The sequence below is a fragment of the Entelurus aequoreus genome, linkage group LG12 (assembly GCF_033978785.1).
Source record: "Entelurus aequoreus isolate RoL-2023_Sb linkage group LG12, RoL_Eaeq_v1.1, whole genome shotgun sequence".
Lineage (NCBI taxonomy): Eukaryota > Metazoa > Chordata > Actinopteri > Syngnathiformes > Syngnathidae > Entelurus > Entelurus aequoreus.
The window spans coordinates 51,705,373-51,724,034 of NC_084742.1; the positions used below are offsets into that span (position 1 = coordinate 51,705,373).

General features: G+C 39.7%; 1 protein-coding gene across 2 annotated transcripts in view; it reads left to right on the forward strand.

Annotated features, from left to right (window-relative positions):
* pde5ab (phosphodiesterase 5A, cGMP-specific, b) overlaps nt 1-18,662 on the forward strand; it is a 184,894-nt gene that overhangs the window by 92,457 nt on the left and 73,775 nt on the right. For both annotated transcript variants that reach the window (XM_062066217.1, XM_062066216.1), the window contains exons 8-11: nt 6,060-6,127; nt 14,615-14,720; nt 14,792-14,870; nt 14,945-15,120. In XM_062066217.1, the coding sequence (XP_061922201.1) occupies nt 6,060-6,127; nt 14,615-14,720; nt 14,792-14,870; nt 14,945-15,120 (429 nt within the window). The remainder of the gene's footprint in view (nt 1-6,059; nt 6,128-14,614; nt 14,721-14,791; nt 14,871-14,944; nt 15,121-18,662) is intronic.

The following is an 18,662-nucleotide window of genomic DNA, read 5'->3' on the forward strand; positions in this document are numbered from 1 at the left end:
GAGAATTGCCACCCCAACCCGCCGCCTCTCACTGCGTGCAACGCCAGAGTGGAAGAGAGTCCAGCTCATCTCGAGAGGACTGGTTCCAGAGCCCTTGCTGTGGAACCAGTCCCTGAGCTAAAATGAGTTTGACACCCCGGTTGTAAAAAAGTCATATCACATTGCCAGGGAAGCATGCGAGTTGAGGCAGCAGGGGAAAATGTAAGGCACCGACTGGCATGTCTCAAATGAAATGGAGAAACAGGAGAAGCCAAAATTCTTGATGGTAAAAACATCAGGAAGTGGGCAAATACTGAAGATGACATCATCTTGACTAGAGGGAAATAAAAGAGCCAGATCACAAAGACTGAACTTGAACAATAACAACTCTACAATAATGACAAAGATTATGCCAAATGTTACTACAATAAGTAATACAAAACCCAAAACCAGTGAAGTTGGCACGTTGTGTAAATGGTAAATAAAAACAGAATACAATGATTTGCAAATCCTTTTCAGCTTATATTCAATTCAATAGACTGCAAAGACAAGATATTTAATGTTCCAACTGAAAAACATATATATATATTTTTTCAAATAATCATTAACTTAGAATTTAATGGCAGCAACACATCGCAAAACAAGTCGGCACAGGGGCATTTTTACCACTGTGTTACATGGCCTTTCCTTTTAACAACACTCAGTAAACGTTTGGGAACTGAGGAGAGCAATTTTTGAAGCTTTTCCGGTGGAATTCTTTCCCATTCTTGCTTGATGTACAGCTTAAGTTGTTCAACAGCCTGGGATCTCTGTTGTGATATTTTAGGCTTCATATTTTCAATGGGAGACAGGTCTGGACTACAGGCAGGCCAGTCTAGTACCCGCACTCTTTTACTATGGATCCATGCTGTTGTAACACGTGGCTTGGCATTGTCTTGCTGAAATAAGCAGGGGCGTCCATGATAATGTTGCTTGGATGGCAACATATGTTGCTCCAAAACCGGTATGCACCTTTCAGCATTAATGGTGCCTTCACAGATGTGTAAGTTACCCATGTCTTGGGCACTAATACACCCCCATACCATCACACATCCTGGCTTTTCAACTTTTCGCCTATAACAATCCGCATGGTTCTTTTCCTCTTTGGTCCGGAGGACACGACGTCCACAGTTTCCAAAAACAATTTGAAATGTGGACTCGCCAGACCACAGAACACTTTTCCACTTTGCATGAGTCCATCTTAGATGAGCTCGGGCCCAGCGAAGCCGGCGGCGCTTCTGGGTGTTGTTGATAAATGGCTTTGGCTTTGCATAGTAGAGTTTTAACTTGCACTTACAGATGTAGCGACAAACTTTAGTTACTGACAATGGTTTTCTGAAGTGTTCCTGAGCCCATGTAGCGATGTCCTTTACACACTGATGTCGCTTTTTGATGCAGTACCGCCTGAGGGACCGATGGTCACTCAATTGGCATTCAATGTTGGTTTTCGGCCTTTCTCCAGATTCTCTGAACCTTTTGATGATATTACAGACCTTAGATGGTGAAATCCCTAAATTCCTTGCAATAGCTGGTTGAAAAATGTTGTTCGTAAACTGTTGGACAATTTGCTCACGCATTTGTTCACAAAGTGGTGACCTTCGCCCCATCCTTGTTTGTGAATGACTGAGCATTTCATGGAAGCTGTTTTATACCCAATCATGGCACCCACCTGTTCCCAATTAGCCTGTTCACCTGTGGGATGTTCCAAATAAGTGTTTGATGAGCACTCCTCAACTTTCTCAGTCTTTTTTGCCACTTGTGCCAGTTTTTTTTAAACATGTTGCAGGCATCAAATTCCAAATGAGCTAATATTTGCCAAAAATTACAAAGTTGTCCAGTTCCAATGTTAAGTATCTTGTCTTTGCAGTCTATTCAATGAATATAAGTTGAAAGGGATTTGCAAATCATTGTATTTTGTTTCTATTTACCATTTACACAACGTGACAACTTCACTGGTTTTGGGTTTTGTACGTTACATTCATTCATTCAATAAGTTATTCATCTATACCCAGGAATTCATTCAGATAAAAGCGGTAGGAATAAATACACACTTTGCTTCTTTCTGCTCCTTTTTGAACATTTTTAATTGTGATAAGGTAAAACCATGTCTGAAACAAATAAATCATAATAGAAAATAATTATTGTACTAGAAAAAAGTAATTGGCTGCAAAAATGTTCATGTTACAAGATTTTAAAAAAAGCGTACAATCATCTGAGAAAAAAAGTCTTCATTTAAACATTTTTGGGAAGAAACATGTTGTAATGTTCACCAGCCAAAAGTCTTAATTTTACGACGTTAAAATAATTTAGTTTTCACTAATTCATAATATTAAGAGAAAATGTTTTTTTTTAAGATTAGAAAACATAATTGTAATTGTAAGAGAAAAACGTTTTATTATTACCAGTTTTAAGAAAAAAACTATCTTACAGAAGTTGTACTCTTTAAAGGTGCTGTTTGAACTTGCTCACAGTTAAATTTTTCAAACCAAAAAATATAACAAGAACACATTAACATAACATTTGTTTTAAAATTGTCGACAGTTTTGCCCGTCCGAGAAAATAAATTATTGGTGTTTATGTAACAGGTTACTGTACGTGTTTGATTCCACTTGTTCCAACAAAGGTTTATGCGAGTGCTCAATAGCGCCCTCTCTGACATGGGCTGTAAATAGGCTGGACTGGCATTACAGTCCTCAGTTCAGTATGGCCATGATCAAGGTGAGTTGGTGAGCGCTGCTCAAATACAAATAAATAGCCAACTAGATGAGGCAATTCATGAAGGAATTGCATGTGAATGCTCCAATGCTGAAGTTGAACTGAAATGCTGACAGAATGTAGTATGAATATAAGAATAGTTTGAATGTTGGAATGGTTTGAATGTTGAAGAGTTTGAATTTCCAGGAAAAACTAAATTTGGTTTGGAATTTGGGAAAGTGTTAGTTTGATGAGCGGAATGTGTGGATGTTGGAATGGTTTGAATAGGTTGAAAAATGTGGGAATTGTGGAAGTTTAAAAAATGGACAATTCATTTTGAATGGGGAAAATGTCCCTGAAAACTGGGCATTCCTGGAAATCCGGGATTTAAAAAAAAATTGTTGAAGTAGAGCACACAATTTTGAACAGGCTGAATATTTTGGAGTTGAAAAATGTGGGAATTGTGGAACTTAGAAAAATGTCCCATTCATTTCAATGGGAATTTCATGGAAATTTCGGGAAAAGCGGGATTTTTTTTTGGAAAATGTTAAAAGACTTGAATTTTCTTAGTGAGTTGGTGTTGGGATTTTTCAAATCGGTCGAGAAATGTTGAAGTAGTAACATTTTTAATTGAGAAATGGTATAAGGAATTCCAAGAATTTCGGGAAAACTGGGAATTTTTCCAGTTCAAAAAACTACTTTGTTTTTGTCCTGATTAAGAGGAATGTTTTGACGGTGGAACGATTGAAGTGGGTTGAAAAATGTGGGGAGTAGTCAACAGAAAAAAGGGTCAAAAAAGGGTTTGAAAGAACGGGAATTCTGTGAATTCCTGGAATTTTTTTGAATTTGGAAAAGTGATAGTTTGACGGTCCAGGATGAGTGGAGTATGTTGAAGGTGGAATGGTTGGAATTGGTTGAAAAATGTGGAAATGGTGGAAGTTAGAAAAATGTCCCGTTCATTTCAATGGGAATTTCATGGAAATTTGGGAATTTCGGGAAAAGCTGGATTTTTTGGGAAAATGTTAAAAGACTTGAATGTTTTCTTGAATGGTTGGTGTTGGGATTTCTCAAATCGGTCGAGAAATGTTGAAGTAGTAACATTTTTAATTGAGAAATGGTATTAAGGAATTTTGGGAAAACTGGGAATTTTTCCAGTTAAAAAAAAAACATAGTTTTTTTCATCCTGATTAAGAGGAATGATTTGACGGTGGAACGGTTGAAGTGGAATTTTCCCAGAATTTTTTTAACTTGGAAAAATTATAGTTTGATTGTCCAGGATGAGTGGAATGTGTTGATGGTGGAATGGTTTGGATCGGTTGAAAAATGTGCGAATTGTGGAAGTTTAAAAAATGGACAATCAATTTTGAATGGGGAAAATGTCCCTGAAAACTAGGAGGAATTGTTGGAGAGCACACAATTTTGAACAGGCTGAATATTTTGGAGTTGCAACGGTTTGAATCGGATAAAAATGTGGGAATTGTAGAACTTTGAAAAATATCCCAAATATTATCAAAGGGAATTTCATGGGAATTTCGGGAAAAGCGGGAATTTTTGGGAAAATGTTAGAAGACATGAATGTTCTGAGTGGTTGGTGTTGGGATTTTTCAAATAGGTCGAGAAATGTTCAAGTAGTAACATTTTTAATTGAGAAATGGTATCAAGGAATTTCGGGAAAACTGGGTATTTTTCCAGTTCAAAAAACAACTTTGTTTATTATCCTGATTAAGAAAAAATGGTTGGACGGTGGAACGGTTGAAGTGGGTTGAAAAATGTGGAAGGAGTAGTCGGCAGAAAAAAGGGTCAAAAAAAGGTTTCCTGGAATTTTTTTTAACTTGGAAAAATTATAGTTTGAATGTCCAGGATGAGTGGACTATGTTTAAATCGGTTTAAAAATGTGGAAAAAATGATGGAAGTTTGAAAAATGGCCAATTCATTTTGAATGGAAAAAATGTCCCGGAAAACCTGGAAAATTTTGGGAATTTGTAAAAATTCTGAAAATTTTTGGAATTTGTCAAGGGAAAGCCCGCGATTCCCGAATTGTCTGAACAGTTTGAAGTTGGAACGGTTTGAATAGGTTGAAAAATGTGCGAATTGTGGAAGTTTAAAAAATGGACAATTCATTTTGAATAGGGAAAATGTCCCTGAAAACTGGGAATTCTTGGAAATCCGGGAATTTTTTTTCATTGTTGAAGGAAAGCACACAATTTTGAACAGGCTGAATATTTTGGAGTTGGAACAGTTTGAATTAGATGAAAAATGTGGGAGTTGTGGAACTTTGGAAAAATGTCCCATTCATTCAATTTAAAAAAAAAAAAATTTTTAATTTTTTTTTTATTGACATCCAGCATCAGACATTCCTATCCATTACATCATATTCACATAAATCATATATCTATTGTCTGCTCTAAATGTCAAAATATTTTTGTTTATATCCCATCCATACCACCCACCCCCCCACTCCCCAAAAAAGAAAGAAACAACAAAAAAAACTAAGTAATATCTACAAATACATCGATTAAATAAACAAAACAAAAAAAACAAAAAAAACAACAACAAAAAGGAAATAATAATACATTAATAGTAATAATAAATAAAATAAAATATAAACGGATACATATATATATATATATATATATATATATATATATATATATATATATATATATATATATATATATATATATATATATATATACACACACATACTTATACATATATATACATACATACACATACACATATAGGGATATAGGATTTTTTTTTTGTCCCATTCATTTCAATGGGAATTTCGTGGAAATTTGGGGATTTCTGGAAAAGCGAGATTTTTTTGGGGAAAATGTTAAAAGACTTGAATGGTCTGAATGAGTTTACAAGGTTGGTGTTGGGATTTTTCAAATAGGTCGAGAAATGTTGAAGTAGTAACATTTTTATATGAGAACCTCAAACGTGTTACGTACGTACGTAGTTATGTCATTGCGTCCCAGAAGTATCTAATAAAGTTGTCTGTGTATTCTTTGGCTAAAAAGTGTGGTTTTATAACATACCCTAATGTTTCCGTTGGAAGTATGGCGACACGCGATGTATTTTAGGACGTGGTGTCCTCGGAGGAACCAGAACCATTGGCAGTAACATCCCTCTCAGCCTTGTCTAAACATTGTCTCCTGGAAGTACTTTTTTTATGACTGAAGCATTTGTTTATCTTCAACATCCTCTTAAAAGTCGGGAAAGGGATCTCTTTTGTGGCAGGTCATAAGTGCACTTTGAAACAAAACATGCCCTCAAAAGGACTGCATATTGCTCAAAGAAGAAGTGGAATGTTCTAAAAATGTTTTTTTTTTCCATTGCAGAACCCTTTTTCCAGCATCTTTCACATGGACTACGAGGAGCTAGGTCAAGTTCTTAATGCTCCCAAAAGGTAGGACGAAACCCGGAGGGCAAAGCTTTATTCATTCTGATGTTGTTTACGAAACTGGAAATCACAGTGCTGTTTCTTCCGTCAAGTGGAAGGAAACGGGGAGAAAAGTCTTACAAGACAACAGTCACATTGCAAAAATAATAATGAATATACAAACCCCCAAAGTGAAGTTGGCACGTTGTGTAAAATAGTAAATAAAAACAGAATACAATGATTTGCAAATCCTTTTCAACCTATATTCAATTGAATAGACTGCAAAGACAAGATATTTAACGTTGGAAGTGGTAAACATTGTAATTTTTTGCAAATATTAGCTAAGTTGGAGTTTGATGCCTGCAACATGTTTCAAAAAAGCTGGCACGAGTGGCAAAAAAGACTGAGAAAGTTGAGGAATGCTCATCAAACACTTATTTGGAACATCCCACAGGTGAACAGGCTAATTAAAGGCCTACTGAAACCCACTACTACCGACCACGCAGTCTGATAGTTTATATATCAATGATGAAATCTTAACATTGCAACACATGCCAATACGGCCGGGTTAACTTATAAATTGCAATTTTAAATTTCCCGCCACACTTCCGGTTGAAAACGTCTTGATCTGATGACGTATGCGCGTGACGGAATCAGTTGATGCGGAAGTATTGGTACCCCATTGAATACAATACAAAAAAGCTCTGTTTTCATTTCATAACTCCACAGTATTCTGGACATCTGTGTTGGTGAATCTTTTGCAATTTGTTTAATGAACAATGGAGACTGCAAAGAAGAAAGTTGTAGGTGGGATCGGTGTATTAGCGGCTGGCTGCAGCAACACAACCAGAAAGACAGAGATGGATAGCAGACGTGTTAGCCACCGAACTCACCTTAACTTCCTCCGTCTCGCCGACCGCATCGGTGATCGGGTGAAGTCCTTCGTCGCACCGTCGATCGCTGGAACGCAGGTGAGCACGGGTGTTGATGAGCAGATGAGGGCTGGCTGGCGTAGGTGGATATCTAATGTTTTTAGCATAGCTCTGTGATGTCCGGTTGCTAAGTTAGCTTCAATGGCGTCGTTAGCAACAGCATTGTCAAGCTTCGCCAGGCTGGAAAGCATTAACCGTGTATTTACATGTCCATGGTTTAGTAGTATTGTTGATTTTCTGTCTATCCTTCCAGTCAGGGATTTATTTATTTTGTTTCTATATGCAGTTAAGCACGATGCTATCACGTTAGCTCGAAAGCTAAAGTGCTTCGCCGATATATTGTCGTGGAGATAAAAGTCACTGTGAATGTCCATTTCGCGTTCTCGACTCTCATTTTCAAGAGGATATAGTATCCGAGGTGGTTTAAAATACAAATCCGTGATCCACAATAGAAAAAGGAGAGAGTGTGGATCCAATGAGCCCTTTTACCTAAGTTACGGTCAGAGCGAACAAAGATACGTCCTGCACTGTACTCTAGTCCTTCACTCTCACGTTCCTCATCCACAAATCTTTCATCCTCGCTCAAATCAATGGGGTAATCGTCGCTTTCTCGGTCCGAATCGCTCTCTCTGCGTTGAAAACAATAGGAAAATGTGAGGAGCCTTTCAATTGACTACGTCACGCTACTTCCGGTAGGGGCAAGGCTTTTTTTTTATCAGATACAAAAAGTTGCGATCTTTATCGTTGTTGTTCTCTACTAAATCCTTTCAGCAAAAATATGGCAATATCGCGAAATGATCAAGTATGACACATAGAATGGACCTGCTATCCCCATTTAAATAAAAAAAAATTCATTTCAGTAGGCCTTTGGGAACAGGTGGGTGCCATGATTGGGTATAAAAGCAGCTTCCATGAAATGCTCAGTCATTCACAAACAAGGATGGGGCGAGGGTCACCACTTTGTGAACAAATGCGTGAGCAAATTGTGGAACAGTTTAAGAACAACATTTCTCAACGAGCTATTGCAAGGAATTTAGGGATTTCACCATCTACGGTCCGTAATATCATCAAAAGGTTCAGAGAGTCTGGAGAAATCACTGCACTAAGCGATGATATTACGGACGTTCCATCCCTCGACATCAGTGTGTAAAGGATATCACCCCATGGGCTCAGGAACACTTAAAAAAACCACTGTCAGTAACTACAGTTGGTCGCTACATCTGTAAGTGCAAGTTAAAACTCTACTATGCAAAGCCAAAGCCATTTATCATCAACACCCAGAAACGCCGCCGGCTTTGCTGGGCCCGAGCTCATCTAAGATGGACTGATGCAAAGTGGAAAAGTGTTCTGTGGTCTGACGAGTCCACATTTCAAATAGTTTTTGGAAACTGTGGACGTCGTGTCCTCCGGACCAAAGAGGAAAAGAACCATCCGGACTGTTATAGGCGCAAAGTTCAAAAGCCAGCATCTGTGATGGTATGGGGGTGTATTAGTGCCCAAAGCATGGGGCATCATTAATGCTGAAAGGTACATACAGGTTTTGAAGCAACATACATTATGTTGCCATCCAAGCAACATCTTTTTTCATGGACGCCCCTGCTTATTTCAGCAAACAATGCTAAGCCACGTGTTACAACAGCGTGGTTTCATAGTAAAAGAGTGCGGGTACTAGACTGGCCTGCCTGTAGTCCAGACCTGTCTCCCATTGAAAATGTGTGGCGCATTATGAAGCCTAAAATACCACAACGGAGACCCCCGGACTGTTGAACAACTTAAGCTGTACATCAAGCAAGAATGGGAAAGAATTCCACCTGAGAAGCCTCAAAAATTGGTGTTGAGTGTTGTTAAAAGGAAAGGCCATGTAACACAGTGGTAAAAATGCCCTTGTGCCAACTTATTTGCAATGTGTTGCTGCCATTAAATTCTAAGTTAATGATTATTTGCAAAACATTTTTTAAGTTTCTCAGTTCAAACATTAAATATCTTGTCTTTGCAGTCTATTCAGTTGAATATAAGTTGAAAAGGATTAGCAAATCATTGTATTCTGTTTTTATTTACTATTTACACAACGTGCCAACTTGACTGGTTTTGCCACGTCTTAACATTTAATTTATATATTGAATTCATGTACTTATTTGAATCTAATGCATTCATTTTCGAAAAGTCATAATATAAGAAAATATGTAATGTCATGTTTTGTGACGAGCCAGTATCACGATTAAAAAAAGTTATTAAATGTAAATGATTAATTAAAATATATTTTACATTAATAATAATAATAACATTACAAAATAAGCCAACAATGTGATAAAAAATTTGATAATAATTAGATTTTTAAAGATTTTTTTCTATCTAATGTTATTGGAATTTGACCATTTAAAGCAGGGGTCCCCAAACCGCATCTGGCCCGCCAGCGTCCAAAATCCGGCCTACGGGAAGACCAAAGTAAAAAAAAAAAAAAAAATTATTATTATTATTTATTTTATTTATTTATTATTATTTTCAAAAATCTGTCCTTTTTAATCCACTTTCTACTGCTTGTTACCAGCGTCCAAAATCCGGCCCACGGGAAGTCCCAAGTTAAAAAAATAAAATAATAATAATTATTATTATTTTATTTTTTTAAAATTATTATTTTAAAAAAATCTGTCCTTTCTAATCCATTTTCTACCGCTTGTTACTCTCGGTGTCTCCTAGTCGCTCAGGCAAATCATATTGTCTAAAACTTCATTTTCCCATCGATAACATGACATCATCAGCGGCAAGTGTGCGCTCTTTCAATGAATTAGTCCATCCATCTTCAACCGCTTATACGGAATCGGGTCGCGGGGGCAACAGCTCCAGCAGAGACCCCCGGACTTCCCTCTCCAGAGCAACATTAGCGACTTCCTCCTGGGGAATCTCAAAGCGTTCCCAAGCCAGAGAGGAGATGTAATCCACCCATCTGGTCTTTGGCCTGCCACGGGGTCTCCTCCCAGTGGGACGTGCAACGAGGACCTCCCTAGGGAGACGCTCGTGAGGCATCCGCAGGAGATGCCGGAACCAGCTAAGCTGGCTCCTTTCCAAGCGAAGGAGCAGCAGCTCTACTCCGAGTCTCTCTCGCGTGACTGTACTTCTCACCCTATCTCTAAGGGAGATGCCAGCCACCCTTCTGAGGAAACTAATTCCGGCCGCTTGTATCCGCGATCTTATTCTTTCGGTCATGACCCACACTTCATGACCATAGGTGAGAGTAGGAATGTGGATAGCTCGGTAGACCGAGAGCTTTGTCTTCTGGCTCAGCTCTCGTTTCGTCACAACAGTGCGGCAGAGAGACTGCAATACTGCCCCAGCTGCTCCGATTCTCCGGCTGATTTCCTTCTCCATCTTTCCCTCACTCGTGAACAAGACCCCGAGATACTTAAACTCCTCCACCTGGGACAGAGTCTCGTCCCCTACCTGGACTGTACAAACCATCGGTGTCCTGCTGAGAACCATGGCCTCAGATTTGGAGATACTGATCCTCATTCCAGCCGCTGAACACTCGGCTGTGAACCGATCCAGAGAGAGCTGAAGGTCACGAACCGAAGGTGCCATCAGGACCACATCATCTGCAAACAGCAGTGACGCAACCTTTAGCCCCCCGAGACGTATACCCTCTCCGCCATGGCCACGACTCCGCCTAGAAATCCTGTCCATGAAAATCACAAACAGGATAGGTGACAATTAGTGTGCGAGGAATATGTATGTGTATATGTATATATATATATATATATATATATACAGTGTTTCCCACACATTCATTTATTTGTGGCGGCCCGCCACGAAAGAATTACGTCCGCCACAAATAGATTTTATTTTTATTTGTATTTTTGTTGTTGTTGTCCTGTCCAGCTTCTCAGGCAAATCATATAGTTGATGTAGATGCCCATATAGGCTGTTCAGATTTACTTTACAAAAGAGAAGTGTAGGATACTTCTCTTGTTGCCTTATTTGTATTTGACCACTACTGTTTTCTGTTTATTTGTTACTGACTGTGGCAGGACACCTCTGCCTCTGTTTCACTTTATGTTGCTGGTAAATAATATGGTTGTAGTAGTAGGCTAAAGTTAGATTATTTAGTATGCACTAATTAAAGGGGCAGAGCTTTAAGAGACATTTTAGCTTTATATTTTATAAGATATATTTTTTGTAAGAACCACAATTAATAAATATATTTCAGTGAATAACTTATTGTTCAAATCTGTATATAAATATGTACATAAAGTTTTGTAATTATATTGTAAAATGGATGGATGGATGGATGGATATATGTATATACAGCCCGGCCCCCGGCCAAATAGTTTTAACCCAATGCGGCCCCCGAGTCAAAAAGTTTGAGCACCCCTGATTTAAAGTATATATTGCCTGAAAAATTTGCTAATTTCAACATTAAAGTTTAATTTTTGCAAAGCCTTAATTTAAAAAAAAAAAAATGGTCTTGTAAAATGAAATACAAATTTTGTTATAATTTTCTGAAATAAAAGTTGCATTTTTACAACAAAAAGGTTTCAGTCTTAGGCGAAAAACCTCCTTGTGTAGAGTGGTAACTTTACGAGCATAAAGTAACGAGATGTTAAAGGAAATTTTTTACTCGAACCAGAATAAAAGTACAGTATTTTCCGGACTATAAGGTGCACTTGAAATCATTTTTTTTCCTCAGTGCGCCTAATGTACGGAATAAGCTTGGTTGAGCTTACCCACTTCGAAGCTATTTTATTTGGTACATGGTGTAATGATAAGTGTGACCAGTAGATGGCAGTCACACATAAGAAATACGTGTAGACTGCAATACAATGACAGTCACACACAAGAGATACGTGTAGACTGCAATATGACTCAAGTAAACAACACCAAAATTTTAAATGTTCCATTGAAAATATAGAACATTACACGCGGCGCTCAAAATTCTATCAAAATATTTTAGTACGACTTTGGTAAGCTATGAAGCCGCACCGCTTGATGGATTGTACTGTGCTTCAACATACGAATATTATTATGGTGTGTGTATAAGGTAAGCCATTTATCTGGCGTTTAGTTTCGCAATATTATGCAAAAGCAACTTTTCTTACCTTCCGGTACCTGCTGATCTGTATTTGGGATCTGCATAAGTCCTGAAAAATTGCGCTCTTCTTTTCATGGGACATTCATCCTCCGCTGTTGCCATTTCTAATATAAAGTAGTGTAAAGTTCTTACTTATATCTGTCAGTAAACTCGCCATGAAAGTGCTAAAACATACCGGTGTAGTGAGTTAACATTATTCACCCAAGGAACTTTAGTGATTAGAGAGTTCCGGTCGGACGGTTTTTCACGGGACACGTTTCCGGTGTTGTTGTTTCCGTATGAGGAGATGCTGCTCGGTTATTGATTGAAGTAAAGTCTGAATGTCATCAAAACATTTAGCTCCATCTTTTGACACTTCTTCCACTCCCGTCCTTGCACGCTACACCGCTACAACAAAGATGACGGGGAGAAGACGCCACGTAAATAAGACCGCCCACAAAACAGAAACAGAAAGTGGCTTGAAGATGATCTGTAAAACATCATCTATGCAACATTTTGACCAAAGAACCACCATCACATGTTATGTAGACCACAAGGAAGTGTTGTACATTTAGAAAAAAATTCATAATAATATGACTCCTTTAATGCGCTTTATAATCCGGTGCGTCCTTTTTTAAGATTGAGACTTACATCATAAGACTACAAATAACTTTTTCTCTCCGTATTTCTATTCATCTTAACATAAATATTGTATTTTCGGTCCGACAGGAACTCTCTAATAACTAAAGTTCCTTGGGTGAATAATGTCAACGCACTACACCGGTAGTTTTTAAAGCTTCCATAGCGAGTCTACTGACTGATATGCTGTAAGTTAGAAGTGTACGCTACTTTATATTAGAAATGGCAACAGTGGAGGATGAATCAACTATGGTGTTGCCACGGACTACAATAGCGGACTCGCGCAAATTTTCAGGACTTATGCCGATCCCAAATACACATCAGCAGGTACCAGAAGGTAAGACAAGTTGCTTTTACATAATATTGCGAAAGAAAACGCCAGATAATATGTCTGCTAATGGGTGCCATTGTGCGGTCCTTATACACACACACCATAATAATACTCGTACGTCTGACTACAGTAGCCGTAATGGGCCGACAATCCATCAAGCGGTGCGGCTTCATAGCCTACCAAAGTCATACTAAAACATTTTGACAGATTTTTGAGCGCCGTGTGTAATGTTCTATATTCTCAATGGAACATTTCAAGTTTTGTTGTTGTTTACTGGCGTCACATTGCAGTCTACACGTAACTCTTATGTGTGACTGCCATCTACTGGTCACACTTATCATTTCACCATGTACCAAATAAAATAGCTTCGAGGTCGGTAAGCACAACCTAAATTATTCCGTACATTAGGCGCATCGGGTTATAAGGCGCACCGTCGATTTTTGAGAAAATTAAAGGATTTTAAGTGCGCCTTATAGTCCGAAAAATACGGTACAAGAAAATTATCATTATTTTTAAGCGGTCTTAATGTTCCGAAAATAAAGTTGTAATGCGTATTGTGAGTGTAAGTCTATAATCTAATCATGTTAATAGGAGGAAAAGATCTAATTTTGAGAAAAAAAAGTTTTAATCTTACGAGATATATTGTAGAATTTCAAGACAAAAGTTGTAATTTAATGAACGATAGGTTGATTGGTGAGTGTGAAGGTTGTGTTGGCCCTGCACTGAGGTGCACTCTTGTTCAGGGTGTACTCCGCCTTCCTTGTCCAAGGTGTACACCGCCTTCTTTATCCAGGGTATACCCCGCCTTCCTTGTCCAAGGTGTACACCGCCTTCTTTATCCAGGGTATACCCCGCCTTCCTTGTCCAAGGTGTACACCGCCTTCCTTGTCCAGAGTGTACGCCGCCTTCCTTGTCCAGAGTGTACCCCGCCTTCCTTGTCCAAGGTGTACACCGCCTTCTTTGTCCAGGGTGTACACCGCCTTCCTTGTCCAGAGTGTACACCACCTTCCTTGTCCAAGGTGTACACTGCCTTCCTTGTACAAGGTGTACACCGCCTTCCTTGTCCAGAGTGTACACCACCTTCCTTGTCCAAGGTGTACACGCCTTCCTTGTCCAAGGTGTACACGCCTTCCTTGTCAGGGGTGTACCCCGCCTTCCTTGTCCAGGGTGTACCCCGCCTTCCTTGTCCAGACTGTACACTGTCTTCCTTGTCCAGGGTGTACACTGTCTTCCTTGTCTAGGGTATACCCTGCCTTCCTTGTCCAGGGTGTACACCGCCTTCCTTGTCCAGGGTATACCTCGCCTTCCTTGTCCAGGGTGTACCCCGTCTTCCTTGTCCAGGGTGTATCAAAGATATTTTTAATGACTTTTCCACAAAATATAGTACAGGTACTAAATGTTTCCAAGAAGTTTGAATATAAAATCCACAGACGACAAACAGTTCCCAACAAAGACCTTCCTACACATTTTATGCAACCATTACATGTGAACATTGAGAATATTCTGAGTAAAAATTGATCTCCAGTGTTGTTTATGTTTCACCATGTTAGAGAGTGCGTGAACCAGACCAACTACATGTACGCTCAGTACGTGAAAAACACCATGCAGCCCCTCAACATCCCCGACGTGGCCAAAGACCAACGCTTCCCCCTGACGGTACGTGTCTTCATTTTTCCGATGTTACGTTTGGTTCCCGACAGTAATAGGTTCCGTTTTTGTTTTCCAAGGACGAACATCAGCCAGGCCAACCCACCAAAAGTTTGCTATGCACTCCGATCAAAAACGGCAAAAAGAACAAGGTCATCGGTAGGACGCGGCAAAGTCCGGCAGGAAAATACTTTGTCGCTGAACAAGTTGAAGCAGCGTGCGTTTGTTCGCAGGCGTCTGCCAAATGGTCAACAAGACGGACGAAGCGTCGGGCGGCGTCAAGACCTTCAACAGGAACGACGAACAGTTCATGGAGGCCTTCGCCGTCTTTTGTGGTCTCGCCATTCAGAACACACAAATGTACGAGACGGTGGAGAGAGCCATGGCTCAGCAGCAGGTCACCTTGGAGGTAAGTGTCCTTGAGGGCGCTTGCATTTTTTTCCGCTCCTTTCTTCTCCCAGCTTGCTCTTTTTTGTTTTGTCTTGTCTGAACTTTTTTGAAGCCTCTTTCTTTGCGCTGTCCTCAAATCTAAACATCAGACATGAACACACACACACTCCCACCCCCACCCCACGCCTTCGCCACCGCTTGTTTCCCCTCGGGGTGATGGACGGCTGGCTGCGCTTCATAGCAGCAGTCGACCTCCAGGGCACCCAACTCCCCGCCCCTCTGTTGCGAGTTGTCGTGATTAAATGTAACGTGTTTATGTGTGCATTGCATGGAGGTTTTTACCCACTCCAGACTAGGCCCCCTTAGGAGCCCAGTCTAGATTGTATTTTTTTACTCATCTTCTTCCCCAGCGTTTTACCTTTTTCTTATCTTTTACGACCCATCAGCGTTCCTGTTCTGTAACCCTGTACACTGTTTTTTTGTCTAATATTGAACGGGTTTGTGCTGAAAACATAGTTTTGTGGTACTTGTGCAATGGCAATAAAGTCCTATCCTATCCTATCCTACGAGGGAAGATTTAAGTCCTCAGCCTTTTAAAAGTACGTCCCTTGGACTAAACAATTTTCTCATTGGAGAACGAGTGCCAGAATATCAAGATGGAAAATGATCGCAATATATAACCTTACAGCAGTGTTTTTCAACCACTGTGTGCCGCGGGAGATGATGTAATTTCACCTAATTGGGTTAAAAATATTTTTTGCAAACTAGTAATTATAATCCTCAAATAATGTGCCGTTGTTGAGTGTCTGTACTGTGTAGAGCTCGGCAGAGTAACCGTGTAATCCACCCATCCATCCATCCATCTTCTTCCGCTTATCCGAGGTCGGGTCGCGGGGGCAGCAGCCTAAGTAGGGAAGCCCAGACTTCCCTCTCCCCAGCCACTTCGTCCAGCTCCTCCCAGGAGATCCCGAGGCGTTCCCAGGCCAGCCGGGAGGATAGTCTTCCCAACGTGTCCTGGGTCTTCCCCGTGGCCTCCTACCGGTCGGACGTGCCCTAAACACCTCCCTAGGGAGGCATTCGGGTGGCATCCTGACCAGATGCCCGAACCACCTCATCTGGCTCCTCTCGATGTGGAGGAGCAGCGGCTTTACTCACCCTATCTCTAAGTGAGAGCCCCGCCACCCGGCGGAGGAAACTGACCCAAAGCTCATGACCATAGGTGAGGATGGGAAGGTAGATCGACCGGTAAATCGAGAGCTTTGCCTTCCGGCTCAGCTCCTTCTTCACCACAACGGATCGATACAGCGTCCGCATTACTGAAGACGCCGCACCGATCCGCCTGTCGATCTCACGATCCACTCTTCCCTCACTCGTGAACAAGACTCCGAGGTACTTGAACTCCTCCACTTGGGGCAAGATCTCCTCCGCAACCCGGAGATGGCACTCCACCCTTTTCCGGGCGAGAACCATGGACTCGGACTTGGAGGTGCTGATTCCCATCCCAGTCGCTTCACACTCGGCTGCGAACCGATCCAGTGAGAGCTGAAGATCCTGGCCAGTTGAAGCCATCAGGACCACATCATCTGCAAATAGCAGAGACCTAATCCTGCAGCCACCAAACCAGATACCCTCAACACCCTGACTGCGCCTAGAAATTCTGTCCATAAACCGTGTAATACTCTTCCATATCAGTAGGTGGCAACAGGTAGCTAATTGCTTTGTAGATGTCGGGAACATGGTTTGTCGTGATCACAATATGCAGGCGACAGCGGAAAGCAATGTGCATGTAAAAAGGTATCTAACGCTTAAACCAAAAATAGACAAAAGGCGAGTGCTGCTAAGAAAAGGCATTGAAGCTTAGGGATGGCTATGCAAAATTAAACTAAAACTGAACTTGCTGCAAAGTAAACAAAAAGAGAAGGCTGGACGACATATAAATATATATATATATATTATATATATAAATATATAATATTTATTGTAAACATTTTTACAACATTGGAAAACATTAGCAAAACTTCTCAAAAGGGTGAGATAACTCCTGGAACTGACTCTTAGAATGGCCAAAGGTATAGTTGTGTGTTTCCAAGTTAAAGGAAACAGCAGGCAGTCTTCTTGTAATGGATTTATTACAATCTTTGCAAGTTAGGTAACCTTTGCTGTGGTCTGGAACAACATGGCACACAAACAACTATCAGAAATGCAACCAATATTACATACAGATAATGTGTCATGAAACATGCAAAAATAAACTAAATACACAGAGGACATAAGTAAAGGAAATTAAATAAGCTCAAATATACCTACAAACTAGGCATAATGATGCAATATGTACATACAGCTAGCCTAAATAGCATGTTAGCATCAATTAGCTTGCAGTCATGCACTGACCAAATATGCCTAATTAGCACTCCAACAAGTCAATAACATCAACAAAGTTCACCTTTGTGCATTCACGCACAGTATAAAACGTTTGGTGGACAAAATGAGACAACGAAGGAGTGGCATAAAACACGTCTTTCTGTGGCAGCGTCGGAGAAAGTTATACATGTAAACAAACTGTTGAGTCACAGTCCACACGACGGTGAGTTCAAGGGCCGCTGAAATTAATAGGACAAAACGGCGCTTGCCAAATACTCTCGACGGTGAAGCACAAACGTATTAAACAGTGGGTTGTCTGACAATTAGGAAGGTTTGTGTCGTGTTTGTCCTCCGACAGAAACCATATTACAACAAAAAACATATTTTTGCACCCTATTTTTTTCCGTTTCCATACATTTTTGATAAAGCTCCATGGAGCCACCATTCTAGATCATTAATCATGCCTCTCACCTGGATAGTAGAAAGACGAGGATGCAATCCGACAAGTTGGGACACTTTGACAGCCAATTTAGACCCCGAAATAGCTAGAACGACATCAAAAAAGACGCTTGGTTCCACCCCCCTTTTCTTCGCGAGGATTATGAGACATTCTTCATCTAAATGGGAATATATGAACATCCTAGCAGTCAGCATCCTAAGGACAGCAGACCTTGTACAGTAAGTGATGTTTGATTAGGTCTGTTGGCTTCCATATAGTCTGCAGTTGAAAAAAAACAACAGCAAAGGTGATGCGTTTTAGAAATAAATGTGCTTAAAAGGATCAAAATGTTATTATGAATGTTACTACATCACATATATACTTACATCATGTAAATATGAAATGTTATTATAAATATTACTACATCACATATATACTTACATCATATATATATTAAATGTTATTATGAATGTTACTCCATTACATATATATTTACCTCATATATGTATTAAACGTTATTATAAATGTTACTCCATTACATATATACTTACATCATGTACAGTATATATTAAATGTTATTATGAATGTTACTACATCACATATATACTTACATCATGTATATATTAAATAATATTATGAAAGTTACTACATTACATATATACTTACATCATGTATATATTAAATGTTATTATACATTTTACTACATTACTTATATACTTACATCATGTACAGTATATATTAAATGTTATTATGAATGTTAC